A 27535-nucleotide genomic window follows, 5' to 3' on the forward strand; every position below is an offset into this window, starting at 1 on the left:
AAGTAAAAGCTTTTGAGAAATCTACATCTATTAACCAGCAATGAATCTTCAAAGAAGCATAAGTGTGTACAATGGATAACTTGAGCTAAATAAATTGATAATGTGTTCTGCTGCGGAGGGTGGCTAATTTTACAATAACACCTTATAGAATAATGACTGATTTTAAGAACAAGACAGAAATGTCAAACTTCTGAAAAGTATGTTCATTTATACCCTTAATACTTGGTTGGGTCTCCTTTACCAAGAATTACTGCATCAGTGCACCATGGCATAGAGGTGATCAGCCTGTGGCACTGCTGAGGTGATACTGAAGCCCAGGTTGCTTTGATAGTGGCCTTCAGCTCACCTGTATTTTTGGGCCGGATGTTTCTCATCTTCAGCTTACCCATACTCCAAAGATTCTCTATGGAGTTCAGGTCAGGCTAGTTGGCTGGCCAATCATGCACAGTAATGTCATGGTCAACAAACCATTTGGTAGTTTTGGCACTGTGGGCAGGTGCCAAGTCCTGCTGGGAAAGGAAATTAGCATCTCCATAAAGCTTGTCAACATATGGAAGCATGAAGTGCTCTAAAATCTCCTGGTAGATGGCTGTGTTGACTTTGGACTTGATAAAATACAGTGGACCAACACCAGCAGATGACATGGCACACCAAATCATCACAGACTGCAGAAACTTCATACTGGACTTCAAACACCTTGGATTCTGTGCCTCCCCACTCTTCCTCCAGATTCTAGGACCTTGATTTCCAAATGAAATGCAAAATTTAGTTTAATCTGAAAAGAGGACTTTGGATCACTGAGCAACAGTGCAGTTTTTTCTCTCCTTAGCCCAGGTAAGATGCTTCTGATGTTGTCTCTGGTTCAAGAGTGGTTTGATATTTGGAATGCAACAGTTATGGCCCCTTTCCTGAAGATGTCTGTGCGTGGTGGTGCTTGATGCATGGACACCAGCCTCAGTCCACTCCGTGTGAAGCTCTCTCAAGTTCTTGAATCGACTTTTCTTGACAATCTTCTCAGGGCTGCAGTCATCCCTGTTGCTTGTGCACCTTTTCCAGCCAGCCTTTTCAGCAATGGCCTTCTATGGCTTATTCTCCTTGTGGAGGGTGTCGATGATCGTCTTCTGGACAACTGTCAAGTCAGCAGTCTTCCCCATGATTGTGATTGTGTGTACTGAACTAGATCAAGACATACATGGTATTTATACTGTTTTACTCAAATTCGAAATGAAATATTCTAATAATTTGAGATACTGGATTTCTGATTTTAATGAGCTATAAGCCATAATCATCAAAATTAAAACAATAAAGGCTTGAAATATTTAACTTTATGTGTAATGAATACAGAATACATGGAAGTTTACCTTTTTGAATTAAAAAATTGAACTTTTTCACAATATTCAAATTTTTTGAGTTGCTCTAGTATATAAGAATCTAAGAATAATATTTTAAATTAAATTTTAGAAAAATGACTGATAATGACTGAATTTACTAAGTGCTGATTATATAATAATCAGTGATTCTATAAAAAAGGCTCGTTTTAGAATAAAATCAGAATAATCTAAGAATATAAGAATAATATTTTAGACTAAATGTTAGAATAATGACTAATATGAGAAAATCATTGGGACTTCTCTTCCATCCATTCAGGACATTGCACCTTGGCGCTGCATGTCCTGAGCCAAAAACATCATCAGTGACCCCTCACACCCTCATTATGGACTGTTTTCCCTCCTGGCCTCTGGAAAGAGGTTCCGCAGCATTCGGTGCAGGACCACCAGGCTCTGTAAAGAGCTTTCCCCCCAGGCCACTAGACTGCTGAACTCCAAATCCAAACTCTAAACTTTTATTTATATTTGAACAATTCCTAATTCCACAGGTCACTTTATACTATTGCACTTTATAATATTTTTGCTGCTGCATAATTTAATACACTTTCATATTTAATTCTGTGCTGAGCCAAATTGCAATGAAATTTTGTTCTGTGTACACTTGTTGCATACTGAATGACAATAAAGGCTGTCTAATCCTGTCTAATCTAATCTAATAATTGATTTTACTAACTGCTGATTTTATAATAATCACTGACTTTAGAATAAAGGTTTATCTTGAGAATAAAGACTGATTTTAGGGTTTTTTTTCTTCTCAGTTCAGCCTGAATTGCATTGAGTTTGTACCTTGCCCTCCTGGATGGTTACCACATCAGGCAGACCTCCTGCTACACGAGCCCGATCTGAAGAAGACAAGAAATACATTAGATATGTTCACAGCTCAGCAGATCTCTCTCTCTCTCTTTCTGTCTTTCTCTCTGCGTGAGTGGTGTGCACTAAAATACACATATACATCTACTTACTTCTTTCTGCAATGGCAGCAGCTCTGTAAGCATACAAAACAGTTACAGGAGAAAAAATAAGGTGAAATAAGTGAATTAAATACATATCCATATTATAGTAAATTAAACATTTACAGGACATATTGAGTGACTTACTTCAGTCTCTGGAATTCTGCAAACGCATCATCATATGCTGTAATTATGAAAAGGGGGGGGGGAATTACATTGTGAAATAAGTGTATTGTGGTTCAACAAAAATCCAACAGTATAGTAAAATTGTGTGTGTGTGTGTATAGATACCTTGTCCTGCCAGCTCTATTGTCCTTTTCAGTCCTCCTTTCCCATCAAAGAACTCAATGGCATACTTTCCCTTGTCTTTCTCTGTGGGTTCACTGATCTGCAGCCACAGCTGCTCACCCACCACTCCGCTCTTAATTCGGTCAGTAAAGGCAATGGCAGAATCTCTAAATGAGACAGTGTGTTAATACCCACATTTAGACAATGTACAGACAATAGTACGTCAGCAAACACACAGAAACCATTACTTCTGTCCTTTTCTATTGTTCATAACCACACACACACACACAAACACACAAAACACCAGTCACACACATACTTGTGTTGCCAGGTGACGAGTAGTTCATCATTGTAATAACTGACAAACGTGTAGAGGCGTATGCCCTCTTCAGTGCTCTGGATCTTCAGTGGAGTGGAAGAGTTTGCTGCACAAACACAAGCCATACGGTTTATTTGAACTCAGTTATGGAGTTATGAGCAAAACAGAAGTGTGTGAGGATTTTTGTGAATATTGTGTAGTTGTGTTGAAACGAAGCCAGTGGTGCTAAATTTTTAGAGTTCATTACTTATTCTGGAAATATAATAAATATTTGACTTTCATGTTCATACCATTTATGAAACATATCTGACTTTTAGATATACTGTACACATCACAATAATTCATTAGTTATTTTCTGTTGTTTCAGCTGGTCTAACCCTCAATCCAAGTACATTATAAAGACACTTAATTTCATTATTTACATTCAAACAATCTCACCAATAACGCTGAACACTTGGTTCATCAGGTCCTTGAATCCTGGAGAACAGAGTCAAGAAATTATCTGGTTACATTCTTTATATCACAGTGACAGAGGCACAGTGAGAGTAAGAGATGCATATAGTCAAAAAGAAAGACCTTGGTCAGTCAGGTTAAGTGTGGATTTGTCTTGGCCTCTGTCATCCTTTACAGTCACCTCGTACACACCCGCATCCTTCTTAGAGATCTAGAACACACACACACACACACACACACACACGCTAACTTTTCAGACTGAAACATGTGATCACTTCACAAGAAATATAGATCTAGGTAAAGAAAAAAAGTGCAGAAAGACAATGAAAATGCAGGCAATAAAGAAAGTCTGAGTGACTGAGAGGGAGACAGAGACATAATGGCAGGAAACAATAAACTGAATTGTTCATTGAGTAATACTGTTAGAGAAGAAAATAAGATACTGAATGTGGAAATGTGTAGTTTGATAATCATCTAACACTGAAATAAGAAACTGAAATATGATAAACAAACAAGTTGGAACACAGGAACTTTGTAACACTGGAATACTTAATATTTATCATTGTGCTATACATTGAGTTTCTCCAGACAATAACATGTTTCAAAGATTTGTTATTGCTGTGCATCATATACTGTATAATATACACACATTTATAATCACAATGACAAACAAGATAAACAACCAAACGACAGCAGATTTAGCAGAATGCTGATAACCATCTATAATAAAAGCTCTGTATTATTATTATTATTATTATTATTATTATTATTATTATGTTTCTCCCTTAGTAAAAGACTATACAGAGATAAAAATGAAATTGATTTCAAGAATCTCCAACTTAAATAATCTATTCAGGATTCCTAATTCAGTTAAGACCATTTGTCAGAAAATATGGAATAAATCAACAAATAGAATTTCTAAAAGTGTCTCACCGTAGTAATTTCCAGTGTCAGCACTCCCTCTGAGAAGTCCAGTTTCTCACTGGCCTTTATCTCCCTTCCATCCTTATACCACAATGCTACAGTGTCCTTCTTCATGTTACCCACCTTCACACACACACACACACACACACACACACACACACACACACACACACACAGAGTCAGCATAGTTTCATACATAGAAATGTGCTGAACTGAACAGAACAGAACAGAACTAAACACTCACCTTGCACTTCAGTCTCACAATGCACTCAGGTGTGACCTCATAACTTAGATACTCAACAAAATGAGGACCTGCAAGGGAAACACGAGTGATTAACGACACATATAAACACGCACAATGTGAATGCCAGAGTGTGCCTCGTCAAAAGTTAATTAGTGCAATTTCTTGCCTTCTTAATGCGTTTGAGATCAAACAGTAAATAGTAAATAATAAAAATACAGTAAATAGCCCTATTCCACAACCGTAGTCATCCATATTATGTCAAGAAGCGCTCAACTAAGTAGAGAAACGACATCCATCATTACTTTAAGACAGGAAGTCTTTTAATTAATAAAAATTAAGAAAAAACATTGAATTAGAAGGTGTGTCCAGACTTTTGTCGACTGTACTGTACACTCTCAAGGGTTCTTCTGTTGTCTGTGTGAAAGAACCCTTAAAGCTTCTAGGAGCCTAAAACAGAGTGTTTCCCTGTCAAAAAAGTTTCAAATTATCATCCTTTTGGGAAGCTATTGAACCTTCAACTATATAAACAAAGAAAAACAAACAAACAAACAAAAAACCCTTCAATAAACCTTGAAGATATTTTTGTCAGGCCTGCGCACCTTGGCGTGTGCACCAGTGGAACTCTTGGGCGTGCCCTGGACTGCTCGGCACACGTGCGCTGTTAATCATGCACACCTGCATGGGATTAAGGCGCATCAGCGCACTTATATAAAGACTCAGAAAACGCACACTCAGTGCGAGGTGTTACCCTACGTTAGTACACATTACTGGGCCTTATATTTCCGTGGCTGATTTCTTATATTCCTTACCTGCTCCTCATTTCCGTTTTTCTCTGTACCTGTAATATCCTGTTTGTGCCTCACCTGACCATTTGCTCATCTTCAGTTTATGATCTTGCCTGCCAATTTGGATTGTTTGCTTGTTTGTTACTAGAGCGGCAGCTACAATTATCGACACCTTAATGATCTTTTGGCCATTGCAAAAGTAGAAAAGACTTTCAGTGCATAAACTGTGCATAAATAGTTACTCAAACTTCCACTGGGGGGGAAAAAAGGAGTTGATTCCCGATTACTTGGCGTATCAGATCACGTGACACCGTTCCACAATTATCGACACCAGATGATTATATAATAAATAAATAAATAAATAAATAAGCAGTATGTGGTATTAAGTTAACAAAACAGTTTTTATTTAAAAATTTGTTTTACATAGACTGTTTAGTCCAAAAATATATTTTATATAAATATATAGATGTCGGTGCTTGCGTAAATATCAAACTATTACTATTCTATTAAAATATAAATATCCTCTAAATATTCAGTTCAATAATAACTAAAATTTATTTCATTTCAACCTTATTACAAGTGTTTTCAAAATGACAAAGGATCAGTCACGACCAATAAAATGATTTCTATTTCCAACAGTGCTCTAATTTGTTGCAATTAGATTCAGATTGGTGAAGCTTCAGTATTTTCAAACAAGTGATTTTTTTTTAAATTGAGATTTTAAATTCACATCTAAAAATATAAAATGTCTACTGATATTGTAATATGTGGTAGATATTTACAACAAACTGCAAAAAAAAAATTTCTGAATGAAATAGAAAAATCTGAATATTTCAAGCATGTAATGTTTAATATGCTAGGAATTTAATTCTGGTCTAATTCTATTTATTGCAATAGGATTCCAAATACTCTATAAACATTCCATTCTGTTATGAATCACAAAAAATTATAAATCACAGCACTTACATTTTTAAAAAATACTTCATCTACTTCAACAATGTTACACAAAGATCGATCCATAACAGTTGTAAATGTCCCTTAATTCCACAGGGTGTCGATAATGGTGGACACGGTGAAAGTGATCACTATTATCGACACCTCACGTGATTCTCAAACACGTGTTTAGATACAAAATGGCGACTGTCAAATGAAAGTGTAACAAAGAAAGTAAGTTTCAACAAGGAGATCATGAAATATCAGTGAATATGAGAAGTAAAAACATGTCCATGATCTTTCCACCATGCTTACCTGCGATGATAATGTCCGGGTTTTCCTCAATTTGTTGATCATGCTTAAAAAAAATTCCATCTCGGGTAACAAGCTGTGTCATCAGATGACAAGATCAAAGGGCAAGGGTGTGTGTGTGTGTGTGTGTGTGTGTGTGTCTTCCGGTTGATTAATTAACCAATAATAACTGTTGTAACTGAAACTCACCTTTGTAAAACATTTTTTATTGTTAAATCTGAAAAGGTGTTGATAATTATGGACTGTCGATAATTGTAGCTGATGCTCTATTATTAATAAAACGTACTTCTGCACTTGCATCCGTCTACTCCCAACCTATCACTGACACTTTTTTAAGAATGTGTATTGAGAGTCTAACACCTTTTTTCTTTCATATTTTTCTAATGTAAGGCTCTCGACTATAAAACAAACAAACCATGGATGGCATGGCTCCATGCCCTTCAATTCAATAGAAATTAAGCTAAAATTCCTCCATGTTGTCAAATTTGGAGTCAGAATTTGCACCGTAGGGATGAGATTCGAAGTCAGGTACACCTATTCATTTGGGAGGCCCACCCCCTTCTCCCAATATTAAGATCCAGTGTGTTGCCAAGGTTGTCAATCAATTCTTATGCCTTCTTACTTTATAGAAGAATAATGTTTTCAAAACTAATTTCTGGGGGAAAATAAAACATGTAGATATCAGCATAGGGAAAGCTAACTATTGGAATTAGACACTGTCGATGGAATGACATGTAAAATGGGCTATTTTATCATTGAAACACATGTGGATGGGTAGCGCTACACATTATACTGCAGCCAGCTGGGGCACTAGACCTGTGGTTGCCTTACTTTTTAGAGACTTTATGCTGTCGAGGGTTTTTTTTTAACAGTCATTGCTCTTGACATTTAACTTATCAAATATTACTTTGTGATTTTTAGATAATATCAAATTGATCAGGGTAATTTTCGTGACATATTTCTTGCATGTTCTCCACTGCTACTTGTATTCAAGCTAAAAAAATTATTGTGCAACAACAATGCTACATACTTTCCTGTTTCCTACTATTATATATACCATCATTCATTCATGCATGTTCTATATCACTTATCTATCAGGGTCATGGGTGGGCTGGAGCCAATTCCAGCTGATTTTGGGCGAAAGGCAGGGCACACCCTGAACAGGTCACCTGTCTGTCACAGGTCTAACACGAAGACGAACACATTCACACCTATGGGCAATCTAGAGTAGCCAGTTGACCTAATCCGCATGTCTTTGGACTGTGGGAGGAAACCCGCATAGGTATGAGGACAACATGCAAACTCCACACAGAAAGGCCCCTGTCAACCAGCAGATTTGAACCCCAGACCTTCTTGCTGTAAAGCGACAGTGCTAACCACTGTGTCGACCTTACATTCCATCAATTCTATGTTCAATTTATTCCGATTTTAATCTTGACTTGTTTACAATAAATTGTGTTCTTGCCCATTCTTTCTAACTTGATTGAACAAAAAGTTCCTGTTCTGTGCTAATCCACAAGATTATATTTTTTTCCCTGTTTCTCTAGTGAATACTTACCTTGTTTTCTATGCCATTCTTTCTTCTGGAACTCAGATTCTTTCTGCAATTCTTTGAAAACTGCAAAAACAGAGACACAAATATGAATCATGTTTGTTTGTTTGTTTTATATGCTAAAAGTTGTGGTGTGTGTGTGTGTGTAGAATATGGGTTTAGAGTATGTTTACCATCTCCTATCAGTACCAGGCTGGACTGGTTGGTGGCTTTGCCATCTTGGAGTTGGAAAGTGTACGTTCCTTCATCCTCTTTCCCAAGTGACTCCATAAACATCTCAATGATGCCAGTATTCTTATCAAAGTTCATCTTATATTTCTGAAACAGACAATTAGATACTCTTGAATACAAACAATAGTGCCTCCATAGCACTGATTTAAAAAAAATCAGTCTGATTACTTCAACCCAATAAATCAGTCTGATGACCTTCATATGAAAAATAAATAAATAAATAAATAAATAAATAAATACAGACACCTCCACTGAATGAAACTGTGTGTGCATGAATATCTGCTCACCTCTCCCTGAGAGATCATGTTGTCATTGAAAACATATTCAACTTTGCCGTTAGTAGAAATCTTCTCAGCCTGCAGCCAGAAGCGAACCCTACCCTTCTCCAACAACTGCACAGCTAGCTCTGATTTCAGAGGAATAACTACAGAGAAAATGGAAAGATAAAGTGCACAGATAAAAAAAAGTGAGAAACTAAGAAGTCAGTTGGATTTTGCAATTTAGATCATATCAATAATTATGCATATAATTTCACTGTGAAATGACCAGACAGCTATACTGTACATAAAGATTTAAATCTAATGTAGATTTGTCCTGAAGGAAATTTTAGCGAGGTCCCTGGATAACATATTCTTCTGAAAAATAGGCAGTTATGTTGTGTTGTAAGAGGAATCTACAGAATGAAGTCCAGTACTCACTGGGGAATTTGTGGTCATGACTGATCTTCAGCAGCTCCTTCAGTCCTGTCATAATATATGAGCACAATCTCAGTTCCAACTCAATCCCCATAACAATGGAAGAAATAATATTACAACAGGTTAAACGAACAGTTAGGGACCAAAATATTCAAAATTCTAAATTTCAAACTTACCTCAGATGTAATTAATAAGTCACAACATGCTGAAATGTTTACATTTACAATTATGGGCTTTGGCAGATGCCCTCATCCAGAGCAACTTACATTATCTCATTTATACAACTGAGCAGTTGAGAGTTAAGGGCCTAGAGGGCCCAACAGTGGCAGCTTAGCAGTGCTGAGATTTTGTATTAATGACCTTCCAGTCAGTAGTCCAATATCTTAACCACTGAGCTACCAAATATTTGACCAAACAATACCTTTTGGACAAATTTAATAGTTGCAAAATAAATGGTATGAGTGATATGGGTTCAAATGGTTATTGATCATTGTTTTCAGGTATCCTAGATGTACTTTTTTTTTTTGTTAATTCTATAAACAACAGAGTGTGGCAGTGTCAGAAACCACATAGTCCAAGCTTTTCTACAAACAGTTTGAACTGATTGTGAAAATGATTTATATATCTTCTTGATATTAACATTTTCAGCTTTATGGCACAATTGCATAACATAAAAATGGACATCAAATTCTGTTTCTTGGCTGAAAATTTTTTGATGCAGTTTGGATACTCATTTGATCAGTTTATTCAAAACACAAGATTGCAGGTTTAACAAGATCAAATGTGAGCTACTGCTCACTTACGTATCCCCCCGCTCTCGCTTATATCAGAATGCAAGTAATCGAGAGAATAGGATGCTTATTATGAATGTTAACTTCAACAAATAATTAACCCTGAAACAAGTAAGTAAAGAGCAGTGTTCTCCCCAGGGATTTCAAATAGCATCCTGGGGACAGACTGGAGACAGAAATAAAACAAAGTGTAAATATAAATCTGTTTTAAAAAAGGTACAAAAAATATATATATTTTTAAACAAGTATATGGAAGAGGAAGTATGTTAACGGAGGATGATAAAGGATAAATCTATAAATAGAATAGGATTGATTGTTATATTAGAAATAACTTAGTATATGGCATATATGGTATATATTTATTTATGGGGATAGTTTATATATTTATATTTACAGGGATATGTATGTAGTATATATTTATTTTGTAATTATATATTTATATAGATATTTATGAAGTGTATATATGGTATATAGTATATATATATATTTTTGTAGTTATATATTTATATAGATATTTATGAAGTGTATATATGGTATGGAGTATATATTTATTTTTGTAATTATATATTTATATAGATATTTATGAAGTGTATATATGGTATGTAGTATATATTTATTTTTGTAATTATATATTTATATAGATATTCATGAAGTGTATATATGGTATATATTTATATAGGTGTATTAATGTAGTTAGGATTTCGGGGTAGTTAAAAAGGGGTGGGAAATTAAAAAAGTATTGTACTTCTTCCCACTCCTTTTTCGAACAATGTGCGGTGTTTTGTAATGTCTTAGCTCTTTATGTTATTTTATTTTTTTAATTTCTCGTTTTCTTTCTTTTGTATGTACAAATAGTTACATACATTTTTTATACATGTTTGAAATAAATAAATTCATTCATTCATTCATTCATAAACTGTCATTTTGAAAGAGCATTTTGCTTCTTGAAATAGCGTCAAAATCCACCCTATACGTTTTGTAAATACATTCAGTCAGTAAACAGGAAGTTGATGTGTGACAGTCCTGAAAACGGGTTACATGGTATAGAACCCCAAGCTGAAGCGTGGCACCAAATATCAAGCAGCTGTGATTTGTAGTTGCTGAGAAAAGTGTTACGAAAATGTTGTAAATCCACGCTTTATGTTTCGTAAATACATTCAGTCGGTAAACAGGAAGTCGATGTGCAACAGACCTGAAAACGGTATACATGGTATAGAACCCCAAGCTGAAGCTTGGCACCAAATATTAAGTAGTTGTGATTTGTAGTTGCTGAGAAAAGTGTTACGAAAATTTTGTAAATCCACGCTATATGTTTCGTAAATACATTCAGTTGGTAAACAAGAAGTTGATGTGCAACAGATCTGAAAATGGTACACATGGTATAGAACCCCAAGCTGAAGTTTGGTACCAAGTACCAAGTGGCTATGATTTGTGGTTACTGAGAAAAAGGGTGTTTCGGATGGACAGAGATACGGATGAACGGACAGACAGACGTAAATCAGTATACCCCCCTCCTTTGGAGTGAGAGAATACAGTACAACAGATTAACATACCCTCCTCAGTTAGGGTGTAGCTGGCAGCAGCTCCATCAGTGTGTGTAACAGCACAGGAGTAGATACCCAGGTCATCCTCAGAAGGACAGTTAAAGATGGCTTTGGACCTGCAGAATCAGATTTAGATTATTGTTATTATTTTTACCACCTCTTATATATACCACTGCTTAGTGAAACCATCTGCAAGCATAGATTGAGATCTACAGGTCACTGCTGGAGAAAAAAGGATGAAGTAGTTCACAAACTGGTGCTCTGGGAGCCTACTCATGGAAGGAGAAGTCGTGGCAGACCAAGAAAAAACTACATTAACCAGCTTCGAGAAGATACAAATATGAACAGGAGAAACCTGATGAAAGCGATGGAAGATAGGAATTCATGGAGGCAGCTAGTCAATGATCAGGCTTGCTTTGGTAGGTAGGTCTCATCTCATCTCATCTCATTATCTCTAGCCGCTTTATCCTGTTCTACAGGGTCACAGGCAAGCTGGAGCCTATCCCAGCTGACTACGGGCGAAAGGCGGGGTACACCCTGGACAAGTGGTAGGTAGGTATTATTTTTATTTATTTTTTAAACTGAGAATTAGGTAAAGATAAGAACATAAAGTTACAGGCTGGTTTACACACCTTAAGCAGATTTAAAGAGATATACTTGTTTCTGGGGTGGTTTCAACACCCCTTCTATTTCATTGTATCCATTTTAAAATGTTTATAAGTTTGATTTTTTTAAAAGATTTATAATTATTTGTATATCTTTTGTTCCTTGGTTAAAAGGTTAAAAAATAACTTGCAATCAATACAAATAATTAAGGTTTTGATAAGGCGAATGGAACGATTGTGATGTTTTTTTATTCATTTTGTTTTACGCAAAGAGTAAGATGGTTTCAAACAGTGATTTTAAATGACTTTGATTAAATTTAGAATCTTTTTATACAAAGGCAAATATTCTGAGGTATGTAAAAAAGACCTGAAGTACTTTAAAGATACAACCCCGATTCCAAAAAAGTTGGGACAAACTACAAATTGTAAATAAAAACGGAATGCAATAATTTACAAATCTCAAAAACTGATATTGTATTCTCAATAGAACAGACAACATATCAAATGTCGAAAGTGAGACATTTTGAAATTTCATGCCAAATATTGGCTCATTTGAAATTTCATGACAGCAACACATCTCAAAAAAGTTGGGACAGGGGCAATAAGAGGCTGGAAAAGTTAAAGGTACAAAAAAGGAACAGCTGGAGGAGCAAATTGCAACTCATTAGGTCAATTGGCAATAGGTCATTAACATGACTGGGTATAAAAAGAGCATCTTGGAGTGGCAGCGGCTCTCAGAAATAAAGATAGGAAGAGGATCACCAATCCCCCTAATTCTGCGCCAAATAGTGTAGCAATATCAGAAAGGAGTTCGACAGTGTAAAATTGCAAAGAGTTTGAACATATCATCATCTACAGTGCATAATATCATCAAAAGATTCAGAGAATCTGGAAGAATCTCTGTGCGTAAGGGTCAAGGCTGGAAAACCATACTGGGTGCCCGTGATCTTCGGGCCCTTAGACGGCACTGCATCACATACAGGCATGCTTCTGTATTGGAAATCACAAAATGGGCTCAGGAATATTTCCAGAGAACATTATCTGTGAACACAATTCACCGTGCCATCCACCGTTGCCAGCTAAAACTCTATAGTTCAAAGAAGAAGCCGTATCTAAACATGATCCAGAAGCGCAGACGTCTTCTCTGGGCCAAGGCTCATTTAAAATGGACTGTGGCAAAGTGGAAAACTGTTCTGTGGTCAGACGAATCAAAATGTGAAGTTCTTTATGGAAATCAGGGACGCCGTGTCATTCGGACTAAAGAGGAGAAGGACGACCCAAGTTGTTATCAGCGCTCAGTTCAGAAGCCTGCATCTCTGATGGTATGGGGTTGCATTAGTGCATGTGGCATGGGCAGCTTACACATCTGGAAAGACCCCATCAATGCTGAAAGGTATATCCAGGTTCTAGAGCAACATATGCTCCCATCCAGACGACGTCTCTTTCAGGGAAGACCTTGCATTTTCCAACATGACAATGCCAAACCACATACTGCATCAATTACAGCATCATGGCTGCGTAGAAGAAGGGTCCGGGTACTGAACTGGCCAGCCTGCAGTCCAGATCTTTCACCCATAGAAAACATTTGCCGCATCATAAAACGGAAGATACGACAAAAAAGACCTAAGACAGTTGAGCAACTAGAATCCTACATTATACAAGAATGGGTTAACATTCCTATCCCTAAACTTCAGCAACTTGTCTCCTCAGTCTCCAGACGTTTACAGACTGTTGTAAAGAAAAAAGGGGATGTCTCACAGTGGTAAACATGGCCTTGTCCCAACTTTTTTGAGATGTGTTGTTGTCATGAAATTTAAAATCACCTAATTTTTCTCTTTAAATGATACATTTTCTCAGTTTAAACATTTGATATGTCATCTATGTTCTATTCTGAATAAAATATGGAATTTTGAAACTTCCACATCATTGCATTCCATTTTTATTTACAATTTGTACTTTGTCCCAACTTTTTTGGAATCGGGGTTGTACATAATTTAGTCCCAATTTCTAATAAAAATGCATTATATATTCATTGCATAATAATATAACAATATTTCAGCAAGGAAAGACTAAAATACCTGCACACACACTTACTTGCTGCCCTTAGTCTCCATGGTCAAACGGTTCGAGTCTTGCATCTCTTCATAGTTCTTGGACCAGATGAACTTGGATTCGGCAGTCAGATTATGACATTCAAAGTTCAGTGAAATCACACCTTCATCATCAACATCCACAACCAGCTCCATAGTGCCTAAGAATCAGAAAGCAACCTGTTTTGCTGTGTGTTTGATTGTGCATTTTTATTTTCATGTGGTTTCTTGTTTATCTTGTTTGCAATGATATACTGCAGTTTTCCTCCTACTTAGCATTTCTTCAGTAGTAAAACACAAACAGGCCATGACAAAGTTTAACTCCTTGCGTGTTGCGTGACTTTCTTGTTACGTTATACCAATAATCATGTTTTGTCTCACACCTGAGGTTTACATGTACACAGATCATTTTAAGGCCCAAACAAAGATCCTTCCTTTTGTACCTGGTTTAGTCTCAGCCAACACTGGCTCTGTTTCTTCAGAAGCTTTGCCCACACCAGCTTTGTTCTGAGCCCGTACACGGAAAACATATGACACGCCCTCTTTCAGATCCTTAATCTGGAAACAGGAAATGAAAAAATCAGTCAGTCAATTTGATATTATACACACTCATTACACCAAGGGTTCCCCAAACTAGAGGCTTGATTTACAAATGGGGTCTTGAGAGAAACTCACCATTTCCTCTTGTTTTGCTCATTTATTTCACAAATTAATATTAGAAATATCAAAGATGGATTTTGTGCACTAATATGGGAGTCACATTTCAAAATATTAGCATACAAAATCTATCTTTGATATACTTGTATCACTTTCCTGACACACAGCACTAGCATAGTTCAGCAATACAAGTGGACACATTTCCATGTTCATTGTCCTCTGCGAAGCAAAAAATGGTTGTGTCTCAAATTGCATTCTTATATACTATTCGAGATCTTCATTGAGTAACGGCAGGTTCACACCAAAGATTTGTGATGAGATGAGCTGCAAATACTTGAAACCAGCAACTTGTTGCAACAAAATGTTCTAAAACCAGGGGTTTATACCCCTGAGACTGCATACAACAGCACCAATGTTTCCATAACAATGCCTTTTTTATACACCATTTGTTAGTTTTGTTTACTTATTAACTTATTATTAGCCTACTTCAAGATGGATACAAACATAGCCACTACTGTTATAAACAGGCAGCAAAGACATATAACAAAAAATAAACTCAACAAATAACAACACATTCAATTAGAGATTCGTTACAGCATTAACTGTATTTTTTTGTTTGTTTGTTTTTATAAATCCCAAGTGGCTGATGTATCAGAGCCAGAGAGCTTCCATTAGCTTACAGCAGCAGTGGCAACACATCACCATAGCTGCGAGTTCTACAGCTGTGATTTGACACGGTGAATCTTTTGCAGCTGCATCAGAGAACTTGCCATGACTTGCAACACTTTATACTGTACACACCACTGTCACTTCTCTCTGCGACATTCTGCAATGGTTTCATCGTGTCATGAATCTTTGGTGTGAATTGGCCTTACCACTAACTTGCTTTCCTATTACAGTTAGTGTTTGAAATTTAAAAACCTCACATGTTGCCTTCAAACCTACTAGACTGGTACCAAAATTCAAAAAAGTGCTTATTTAAGGAGTTAAAGGCATTTTTGAGACAAAGTCGGCAAACAGTTTTATTTTGTCAATTTGGGTGTGCCGAATTCAAATCTGCAATATGCCGAGCTCTATCTGACCTCTGTTGACCTCTAGAGGTCATTGAACTTTGGGCCTGTAAACGTCTCAGCTGAACCCAGTTTCTCAGCTTTCTAAGGAATGAAATGTACTAAAATGATTAATGAAGTTAGCAAATGGCCTTGTTTGTTAAATGTTTGGGTGCTGAATTCATTTTTCATTTGTAAAACGACATATGACCTCTGATAACCTCAAGGTCATTAAACTTGGCCTATAGGCCTATGCATTTAACGGCATTTTTAAACTGACTTTACTCCCCCAAAAAGAATATGAACAGACAAAAAACAAATAGAAAGGAACAAATACAACATTAAATGCCAGTCCATGTACATGTGACTTACTTTTCACAATGAGAATGCCTAGGCGATCACCTTACATAACATTGCATTACATTTAGCGGTTATTGTTTATACAAAGCTACTGAAAAAAGGACAGATTCAGCAGCATACAAAATGTGGGGGCATACAGGGTATACAGGTTAATCAGGGTTAGTATATAGGAGAGTTTTTTTCTTTGTTGTTTGTTTTTTGTTTTGTTTTAAACGGGGTAAAGCCTTTACAAAAAACAAACAAAGAAAAAAACTCTCATATATATACTAACCCTGATTAAGCTGTATACCCTGTATGCCCCCACATTTTGTATGCTGCTGAATCTGTCCTTTTTTCAGTAGCTTTGTATAAACAATAACCGCTAAATGTAATGCAATGTTATGTAAGGTGATCGCCTAGGCATTCTCATTGTGAAAAGTAAGTCACATGTACATGGACTGGCATTTAATGTTGTATTTGGTCCTTTCTATTTGTTTTTTGTCTGTTCATATTCTTTTTGGGGGAGTAAAGTCAGTTTAAAAATGCCGTTAAACGCATAGGCCTATAGGCCAAGTTTAATGACCTTGAGGTTATCAGAGGTCATATGTCGTTTTACAAATGAAAAATTAATTCAGCACCCAAACATTTAACAAACAAGGCCATTTGCTAACTTCATTAATCATTTTAGTACATTTCATTCCTTAGAAAGCTGAGAAACTGGGTTCAGCTGAGACGTTTACAGGCCCAAAGTTCAATGACCTCTAGAGGTCAACAGAGGTCAGATAGAGCTCGGCATATTGCAGATTTGAATTCGGCACACCCAAATTGACAAAATAAGACTGTTTGCCGACTTTGTCTCAAAAATGCCTTTGCGTGTCACAATTCTGGATTTTGGTACCAGTCTATACTAAAAGGTCTGTTTTGCATACCAGGTTTCTGTAACTACTTTAAAGTAAATATAGAGTTTTTGATTTGAGATGAAGTCCATGAAAATCACGATGGCGGAAAGTTTTAAAGAGAGCTACAACTTGTCAGTGTGTTTAAAATTATTGTGGATGAACAACAATGTTGACCTGTGCTGAACATTTCACAGTTGACAGCTGTACTGAGTGGAAAAACTAGATGTTTTTGGCTCATGACATGCAATCAAGTGGGAGCATGTGAGCAATGCCCCTCACACTGCCACTGCTTCTGCACACACAAAGCAATGTGCCAAGTATAAACCAGGTTCCTACGCTTCGTGTTGGACCATATGACACCACTCTGCCCTGGAGTATTTTCTTATAACAACAAAACACTTTCCACTAGACTGGTAAGTATGTGGAAGGAATATCCCTTTGTTTTTTTTAGTCATTTACCTTACATGTACAGATGGTATGTTACTGACAGAATAAATTTTCAAATATTACAGTAGTCCGATATTAGAAGTCTGGCATTTAAAATACTTGGGGTTGAAAATACATAATGTTCATTTGGGGTCATTTGTCAAAAACATTTTGGGAATTCCTGGCTCATGCTCATTAAACACAGACTGTATTTAACTAGTTAATTAATACTGATGTCTCAAACATCTAGCACACACAGACAGACCTTCATGTATTTCTTGCTTGTAGCTTTCTCATTGACTCCCCTCCATTTCTCAATATCTGCATCAGCCTCCTTGATGTCAATGTAATAGCCATTGACCTCACTGCGACCCTGGTACACTGGTGGTTTCCAGAGTAACACCAAAGAGTCTTTACGCACTTCCAACACTTGGAGGTCATATGGGGGTCCTGTGTATAAGTATATTTAATTGAATAAATACACTCTAGTTCAGGATAATGAATGATTATTAAACCATAAATGTCATCAAATTCTTCATCATACAAGACACACTCACTTACCTGGTACAGCAATAGTCCACTCTTCACATTTAAAGGTCTGACTGGGCAGAGATGGGATGCCAACACCAGCCATGTTTGCAGCACGAACCTGGAATTGATAGAACATGTTCTCCTTCAGCTCAGAGACCTGTGAAGAAAAAAAGGGAGAACTCCTGAATGACATAAATGGTAGGATTCAAATATTTTAATCCTTGGTCTTAAATGCAAGACAACATCAGTAGACTTACCCTGTAGGCTCTTTCGCTGACTGACTTAATGTTAGCCTCATGCCATTTTCCAGGTACTCCACTGATGACTTCACGGTAATCCACAAAGTACCCGATGATGTCAGCGCCACCAATGAATGTCGGCTGCTTCCAGGCTAACACCATAGAATCCCTCACACTCTCCAACACAGAAATGCCATAGGGTGGAGCAGGGGAGGCTGGGTTAATGAAGGACTACAGTTAGGATTTGAGAGGATGATCAAGATTTGTTCAATAAAAAGACTGACAACTCATTCTGAGCAGATGAAAGTAAGGTTCTCTTGGGGAAATGTTTTAGTCAGTCATATAGACAGTGTGGAGGTTTTATTACTTGTATCATATGGTAGTTCTAGGACAATAAGAAATATTTTATTCTTTTTCCAAACTCTTTATTCCAGTACCTATAGTCCAATTTGGCTAAGTAACCAACACAACGCTACCTTTTTTAAAGGGCAGTAAATGTCTCAGCCCATTCATAGCAATACTTAATAGAGTACAATGGGATGATTGGTGTTTTTCAGAAAAACATCAGGACCCTTTTCATGAAGTAGTAAAGGTGGCCAGTGCACTGCGAGCTGGAGGTGGAAAGAAAACCTCACTAAGTGTGTTATAATCAGGGGTTTAGTGAAAAAAAATTATTAATTATTATTTAAAAAGCTACACAGTCAAACTTACCTTTGAAAAGTATTTAATTATCCGCTCCTTTACAACATGCCTAACTTGTTGACTAAATGCTGAGGGGGAAAAAAAATGCACCAATCCATATAGTAACAGTTATAAAAGACAGTGATTCATGTAAAGTGTTTGGTCTCAGTGAGTCAATATGATGAAGTCTGAAAATTTTCAGTAAACATTATTTAACCCATAACTTGGCCGTTATTAACTGTAAAGCAAAGTATATGGTAATGCTTGTGAATTATTCAGTAAATGACAGATATTGATTCATGACACATTTTGGGCTGAGATACTTTGGAACATTATGACAATGTATTTTGCAACTCATTGTATTTCTGGTACATCAGCCACATAATGTCTGTGGCACGTATTGATAAATAATATTAATGGGAAAATTTGACAAAGGTGAGCAATGCTATTCTAACATGACAAGTCTGGAACATGTTATAGCATTATCGTAGGTCAGCAAAAGTCTGTCAACTTATACATAATGCACAGTGCCCTCCATGATTACTGGCTCCCCTTGTAAAGATTTGTCAAGTTCACATTGATGTTCAGTTTCCCAACTTGGATTCCGTTTTTTGGACTAAGATTTTTGCCTGCCAATTTTTGGGATTTTTGACTGGGACTTTGACTCAGGACTCTGTTTTTTCTAGCTCTGATTTCTCCTGGGATTATTGTCACCTGTTACTCTGCCTTCACTCTGTCTTCCTGTGATTTTGCGAAGAGATTTTCAGACTGTGCTGATGTGCCTACTTTCTGCCTATTCTTCTCACGAGCCTACTCATCAGATACGCCTCAGTTCATTTCTAGTAGTTGCTCATTGGGTCCAATCTGTTCCCATGGGGCTTTTTTGCAATAAACACTCAAGGTGGGTCTGGCATAAAAAGAAGGATGGCTATAATGAAAAAAGAAGAAACCTTTATTTGTCACATGCACACTTCAAGCACAGTGAAATTCATCCTCTGCATTTAACCCATCTGAAGCAGTGAACACACGCACACACAGAGCAGTGGGTAGCAGTCAGGGGTCAGGTACCTTGCTCAAGGGCACCTCAGCCCAAGGCCACCCCACGTCAACCTAACTGCATGTCTTTGGATTGTGGGGGAAACCGGAGCACCCGGAGGAAACCCACGCAGACACAGGGAGAACATGCAAACTCACCCAATCCCAGCTATAAAATATGGTGGAAGTTCTGTGATGTTTTGGGGCTGTTTTTCCTCCAAATGTCCTGGAAACCTTGTTAGGGTACATGGCATCATGAAATACCAGGACATTTTAACTCAAAATCTGGCTGCTTCTGCCAGGAAACTAAAACTGGGTCATCACTAGCTCTTCGAACAAGACATATGATCTGAAGCATATGTCCAAATCAACACAAAAATGGTTATCTGACCACAGAATCAAGCTTCAGCCATGGCCATCTCTGTCCCCTGACCTGAACTCCATTGAAAACCTGTGGGGTAAGCTGAAGAGGAGAGAGCACAAGAGAGCGCCTTGGACCCTGGATGCTGTGGAGAGACTATGTAAAGAGGAATGGTCTCAGATGCCCTGCTCTGTATCTCCAACCTTATAAAATGTTATAGGAGAGACTCAGTACTGTTTTACTGGCAAACAGAAGTTTTCCAAAGTATTAAATGCTGGGGTGCCAATAATAGTGGCACTTTTTTTGTAGAAAATAATTATTTCTTGATGAGGGATTAGTTTTTCTCTGAATAAATTTATTTCAAATAAATGTTGGATGTTTCTCATTTTTTTCAGTGTGCGATGAAGCTAATTCACCAAAAGGTGGATTTTTTTTTAATCCTTTTTGCTAATTTTTACAAGGGGTGCCAATTTTATATATATACACGTGTATATATAAATAAAATGAACTTTACATTAAAAGGTTTTATGACACCTTTTTTGTTGGAATAAGCCTTTAAAATTGTTTATTACAATTGTCATGTAGTGCTCATTTTCGTATCATAGTATATCCCTATGACCATTAAGGAAGATGTTCAAAGCAAAATCAGCAATACCAATATTCATAGTAGTCCAACATACCAGAATTACTGGAAAAATCTATTTAAAATTTTCAAACAAATGAACAGAGTTGAAGGGCTAAAACAAGCAGAACAAAGAAAAAAGACATTTCAGCTCTGAGGAAACTTGAAAACATGCAACCATCCAGAATCAGTACTGAGTAAAAGAAGCTGACTCTCACTCCATCTCCTCACCTGAACCTCTGCGCTCATTTCCATTTTCTTGTTTTCTCTCTTGCGCCGAAGAAGACTCTATTGAGGACTTACGTTTTTCCAGCACTTCAGTTGCCAGTTTAGTTATGGGTTCCATTACTCTATCAGCAGAGGGATGGGGAACCCGCTCAGCCATGGGCCTAGAAGTGTTTGTGTTAGCATTTGAATTGGTACCAGGTTCAGCATTTGATTTGGTGTCTGAATTGGTTCCAAGTACAATGTCCATTGTAGTATCTAAATTGGTGCTAGGTTCAAGTCCTAATTTGGTGATTGAATTTGTGTCAGGTTTAGAGCCTATTTTGTTATTTAAATCACTGCAAGATTCATTGGGCATTTTGATGTTCAAATTGATACCAAGTTCAGTGGCCATTTTGGGGTCTGAATTGGTACCAGATTGAGGATCAGACTCAAAACTATGTTCAGGGGCCCAGGTTACACTGCCTCTCTTCCCCCCTTTGCCTTTACTTCGTGCACTTGGAGGACCTTCAGGACCTGCACTATTGGCCCTCTCGCTAACACTAGCTAGGGTAGTTAGCGGCGTGGTAGCAGGGGAGCAAGGGGGCACATGCCTGCCCTCCTCGCCTGGCTTGTGCTGGGTTAGTCCAACTGTGTTACCCCCTGACTCCAGAAACACACCATGAGGAATACCGCCCCCTAAAGTAGTTAGCCAAGAACAGCAAGAGAAAAAAACAAACAAAAAAGTCACACAAATGAACACATTAACTCAAGCTGCTTTATACAAATAGTAGTTCTGCACACACATTAATATGTAGTGTTTTCATTTTCATTTAATTTTGTTTTTAATATTCTTTCAATTTTCAGCATGCATGCATTGCATATTGTCAATACTGCTATTTAACAATCAATTACAACTTGGAAGAAAAAGAGTTAATCTAAAGAAAGGCAAAACAACTTGAAGTCTTCATCTGTCAGAAAGAAAATGAAGACAAGATGGCTGAGGAGAGACATCTGAAAGTGGACATGCCAATAGAGAATAGCAGAAAGCAGTTGGAAATAAAGAAAAAGAGGAAAATAAAAGGAGTGGAGAATGAGTGAAGAGCATGAATTATGGTAGATTGAGCAGAGGTACTGGCAGAGAAAAGTGGGGTGAAAGGAACTGAGTTCATGCAGGTAAGTACGATGCATTGTGATAACCCTTGATGAAAAAGCACACAGTTGTTTGGCAACAAAACTGAATGATTTCCTTTGAGAAACTTATTTTGACTACAGTACATGGCGTTTACTTTAATAAATTAAATGGGATGTAAGTTAATAAGAATAATAATGGATTTTTTTGGAAATGAACAATCTTCTGTGAGCTAGCTGATACATTATAAATGTTATGATGTTCAATATCAGGCGGCACGGTGGTGTAGTGGTTAGCGCTGTCACCTCACAGCAAGAAGGTCCGGGTTCGAGCCTCATGGCCGGCGAGGGCCTTTCTGTGTGGAGTTTGCATGTTCTCCCCGTGTCCGCGTGGGTTTCCTCCGGGTGCTCCGGTTTCCTCCACAGTCCAAAGACATGCAGGTTAGGTTAACTGGTGACTCTAAATTGACCGTAGGTGTGAATGTGAGTGTGAATGGTTGTCTGTGTCTGTGTGTCAGCCCTGTGATGACCTGGCCACTTGTCCAGGGTGTACCCCGCCTTTCGCCCATAGTCAGCTGGGATAGGCTCCAGCTTGCCTGCGACCCTGTAGAACAGGATAAAGCGGCTAGAGATAATGAGATGAGATGTTCAATATCTGTATGTAGAGTTAGACCTATTGATTGATATTGAACAAAAGAATAAATAAAATAACAGAAATCATGTTGCCATGTGTGTTTTGCGAGGGTATACTGATCATGCAGCTCAGCACAATGCCAAACACAGTTGCCAAGTTGCTGAGTGGCTTAGCTCAGAGAGGCATTATGGGTAAAAGAAGAGAGGAAGAGATGTGCTATAATGGAGCAAAAGGATGAGGATGCTGAGAGGAAAGGTTGAACTGAGGGTGTGTGTGAGAGCGGGTGAACTGGTTTTGTAGTCACCACTACTTTGGATCACTTAGGACCCAATCTAGAGGAAATCTACAAGTCCTAACCCCATCTTCTGGTGCAGTCATGGCCAGAGCTGGAGGGTATGTGGATGTGGCCTCACAGTGCAGTTGAAAAAGTGAGAAGTTAAAGAGTGGAACAATGGTGTGGAGCACTAAAGGAATAGATTTTCTGAGTGCACAGAGCTTAAAACATGTTCATGAAAAGATGTTCACAAGCAACCTCACTGGAGAGTTGTGATGCCATATTGATCTCCAAAAAACAAACAAACAAAAAGACTTTATATTTTAGATAATACAAAATACTCTATGATAGAGGAAGTAGCAAAATTAACACATTTGTTAAAGCTAAACTGTAAGCAGTGTTTACTCACCAATAGCAGCTTTAACTTCGATAGCCTCAGACTCCTGTGAGAAATCACTGATTCCAGCTGCATTCACTGCCCTCACATGGAAAACATACTTTTCGCCTGTTGTCAAGCCATGACACACAAATCTATACACAAAAAAGAGGGCATTGTATAACACAATTCTGTATGTAATATAATATATGTTGTTAGAATTGTGTTCTTACATGATCAGGTGTGTGTGTGTGTGTGTGTGTGTGTTTCTGAATCTGGAAAATGTACCTGGTGGCTTTGACAGGCTTATTGTTGCAGGGCTCCCAAGCATTGCTTCCAGCAACACTGGTCTCAATGTAGTAGCCCACCAGCTCTTTAGCATTCCGTGATGCCTCCCATGACACAACGACAGATGTGTCTGTGTTTCGGGTGGGCACTACATGGCCTGGGGCAGATGGAATATCTGGAGAGTGGAGGATATGGAATTGTTAAACTATGATCTACTATATTAAAGCTTATATTTACAGTTGTGCTCATACGTTTACATACCCTGGCAGAATTTTTGCTTTCTTGGCCTTTTTTCAGAGAATATGAATAATAACACAAAAACTTTTTTCCCCACTCATGGTTAGTGGTTGGGTGAAGCCATTTATTGATAAACAACTGTGTTTTCTATTTTTAAATCATAATGACAACAAAAAACATCCAAATGACCCTGATCAAAAGTTTACATACCCCAGTTCTTAATACCGTGTATTGCCCCCTCTAATATCAATAACAGCCTGAAGTCTTTTGTGGTAGTTGTGGATGAGGCGCTTTATTTTCTCAGATGGTAAAACTGCCCATTCTTCTTGGCAAAAAGCCTCCAGTTCCTTTAAATTCCTGGGCTGTCTTGCATGAACTGCATGCTTGAGATCTCCCCAGAGTGGCTCAATGATATTGTGGTCAGGAGACTGAAATGGCCACTCCAGAACCTTCACTTTGTTCTGCTGTAGCCAGTGACAGGTCGACTTGGCCTTGTGTTTTGGATCATTGTCATGTTGGAATGTCCAAGTACATCCCATGTGCAGCTTCCGGGCTGATGAGTGCAAATTTGCCTCCAGTATTTGTTGATAACGTGCTGCATTCATCTTTCCTTCAACTTTGACCAAGTTTCCTGTGCCTTTGGAGCTCACACATCCCCAAAACATCAGCGATCCACCTCCGTGCTTTACAGTAGGAATGGTGTTCCTTTCATCATAGGCCTTGTTGACACCTCTCCAAATGTAACGTTTATGGTTGTGGCCAAAAAGTTCAATTTTGGTCTCATCACTCCAAATTACCTTGTTCCAGAAGTTTTGAGACTTGTCTCTGTGCTGTTTGGCGTAAATTTTTGTTGGTCTACTTGACCGTGGTTTGGTTTTAACAGAACCCCTGATTTTCTATTTGTTAATCACAGTTTGAACACTGCTGACTGGCATTATCAATTCCGTGGATATCTTTTTGTATCCCTTTCCTGTTTTATACAGTTCAACTACCTTTTCCCGTAGATCCGTTGACAATTCTTTTGCTTTCCCCATGACTCAGAATCCAGAAACGTCAGCGGCTGGATGAAAGATGCAAGAGTCTGTCTGGATCCCAGAAACTCACTCAGCTTTTATGCACACACACTGATTACAAGCAAACAGATCACAGGTGAGGATGTTACCTTTAGTAGCCATTCAAACCCATTTGTGTCAACTTCTGTGCATGTTATCAGGCCAAAATCACCAGGGTATGTGAACTTTTGATCAGGGTCATTTGGGTAGTTTCTGTTGTCATTATGATTTAAAAAGAGAAAACACAGTCATTTGACAATAAATGGTTTCACCCAACCACTAAGCATGAGTGGAAAAGATGTTTTTGTGTTATCATTCATATTCTCTGATAAATGGTCAAAGAATCATAGATTCTGCCAGGGTATGTAAACTTATGAGCACAACTGTAAGCCCATTTTAAAGAAAGGAAGAAGAAAAAGAAGAAAAGAAGAAGAAAAAAATAAAGAAATAAATAATAAAACTCATTTTCAGGCTTAACATGCGATTTAAAACTTAAGATTACCAACAATTTAGGGTCAGTGAATAGAGTATATGCTATGTAGAATACATTTATGGTGAAGCCATGGCCTAAAGTTTAAAAAAGCAGCTTTGGGACCAAAAGGTTGCTGGTTTGATTCCCTGGCCCAGCAGGAATGGCTGAAGTTTCCTTGAGCAAGGCATCTAACCCCTAACTGCTCCCTGGGTTGCCCACTGCTGTGGGTATGACAGGGTCTTGTTGCACGTTGCTCTAAATAAGAGCATCTGCTAAACGCCTGTAATGTAATATGCATGTAATGTATTTTGCAACAGTTTATTTAGTTGAAATGTAAAACTCGTCTTGCATCTTCATTCACTACTTGATATTCATCCATACATCCATGGTACCGTATAGATCCATTCATCTGCATGCATTCTTGTGGTAAAGTTCAGAACAATGTTACAGTAGAACTTAATGTGAGAAGTGATAGCTTTTTTCACCCAGTTTATCTCCCACTTGAATGGCCTCTGTGGGGTCTGAAGGTTCACCAACGCCAGTAGAGTTGCAGCAGCGGACACGGAAGCAGTAAGATTTCCCCTCGGATAAGTCAAATAGAGCAAAGCGCGGAGACTTCACTGGAAGTTCTGTGTTCACACGCTGCCAGCTGTCTGTGCCAGACACACACTATAAAATGGACACATTTACTATTTTAGTTACTTCAGGTCAACAATTTTCACGTTTTCCTACACTTCATATTTACATATTCATATACTATAGTGTTTCTTAAATGTAATTACTGTATATAGTTATAGAGATTTTGAACCTTCTCAACATAGTACATGACACCCTCATATCCCTTGTCGCCTGGGGGCTTCCAGCTCAGCACCACATAGTTCTTGGTGGCCTCAATAACTGTGAGCTCACAAGGTTTGCCAGGAACCACACCTTCTAGAAGAGCCAGAAAGGTCAAGAAATGTCACTCAGTCTTACTGACGTGTTTAGTTTAAATAGTCTATTATATACTATACAGTATATTATACTGTAATCTATATGATAGAATTACAGTATGTGTCATATTCAGAAGGAATATTCCTATGACATGCTAAGCCTTATGTGTAATACTGGCACTATCACACTGATCTGTCCTCATAAGTGTCTCTTTAAAAAAAATGCTAGCAAGGTTCTGCATACCTACAGGCTCTTCCTCAGTAACGATGATCTGGCCAGTCCAAGGTGCAGAGGCCCCTTCCGAAAGAGAGAGAGCGAGAGAGAGAGAGAGAGAGAGGGGAAAATACAGTTACAGAGAGAAAAAAGTATTAATATCTTCATATTCAAGTATACAGTATAAAATATGTCTTCTCTTTTATTGATGTTATTTTAATACTGATATCCAGGGGTTTCAATTTATGCATTATCATGTATATTATTTAGCAATAGAATTAATTTTGAAATTAAAGCATTTCTGTAAAATGCATTGTGAAGCTCCATTCAATGAACATCATTTTTATCATTATCATTGTGCCACACTGTGGTTTACAGTACCATCAAATTTATAGTCAAAAGCTCAGTTCTAAATGATACATGCTAGTATATCCACACCTTTGCGAGCACGGTCAGCAGGGTCCATGGCCGCCACGGGTTCAGACACTCGAGAAGGATGACTCATGCCACACTTATTCACTGCACGCACACGGAAAATATAGCTACGGCCTTCAACTAGACCAGTAACCGGAAAACGGGCAAACTTGACTGGAGTATCATTGCATTGAATCCAGTGAGATGTGCCAACTTCGCACCTTGCGAGACAGAGCAGGGAGAAGGTGAGAGAGAGAAACAGGTGGACAAGGGAAAGTGTTAGCAGCAGAGGTCATTTTGATATTACACATAATCCAAAACCTTTCTGCATTATTTAAAACTTGCAATCAGTTTCACACCAGGT

General features: G+C 37.8%; 1 protein-coding gene across 2 annotated transcripts in view; it reads right to left on the reverse strand.

The window, feature by feature from the left end:
* myom1b (myomesin 1b) overlaps positions 1-27535 on the reverse strand; it is a 55342-nt gene that overhangs the window by 2370 nt on the left and 25437 nt on the right. For both annotated transcript variants that reach the window (XM_060933028.1, XM_060933020.1), the window contains 25 exons: positions 27196-27392; positions 26788-26841; positions 26420-26544; positions 26097-26280; positions 23851-24025; positions 23596-23717; positions 18263-18459; positions 18036-18162; positions 17740-17924; positions 14548-14662; positions 14109-14265; positions 11419-11525; positions 9078-9122; positions 8667-8803; positions 8322-8466; positions 8155-8214; positions 4567-4634; positions 4332-4445; positions 3522-3609; positions 3384-3422; positions 2946-3051; positions 2630-2793; positions 2486-2522; positions 2351-2373; positions 2175-2230 (listed from right to left, as the gene is read on the reverse strand). In XM_060933028.1, coding sequence (XP_060789011.1) covers positions 2175-2230; positions 2351-2373; positions 2486-2522; positions 2630-2793; positions 2946-3051; positions 3384-3422; positions 3522-3609; positions 4332-4445; positions 4567-4634; positions 8155-8214; positions 8322-8466; positions 8667-8803; positions 9078-9122; positions 11419-11525; positions 14109-14265; positions 14548-14662; positions 17740-17924; positions 18036-18162; positions 18263-18459; positions 23596-23717; positions 23851-24025; positions 26097-26280; positions 26420-26544; positions 26788-26841; positions 27196-27392 — 2827 coding nt within the window. The remainder of the gene's footprint in view (positions 1-2174; positions 2231-2350; positions 2374-2485; positions 2523-2629; positions 2794-2945; positions 3052-3383; positions 3423-3521; positions 3610-4331; positions 4446-4566; positions 4635-8154; positions 8215-8321; positions 8467-8666; positions 8804-9077; positions 9123-11418; positions 11526-14108; positions 14266-14547; positions 14663-17739; positions 17925-18035; positions 18163-18262; positions 18460-23595; positions 23718-23850; positions 24026-26096; positions 26281-26419; positions 26545-26787; positions 26842-27195; positions 27393-27535) is intronic.

The sequence above is a fragment of the Neoarius graeffei genome, chromosome 1 (assembly GCF_027579695.1).
Source record: "Neoarius graeffei isolate fNeoGra1 chromosome 1, fNeoGra1.pri, whole genome shotgun sequence".
NCBI lineage: Eukaryota > Metazoa > Chordata > Actinopteri > Siluriformes > Ariidae > Neoarius > Neoarius graeffei.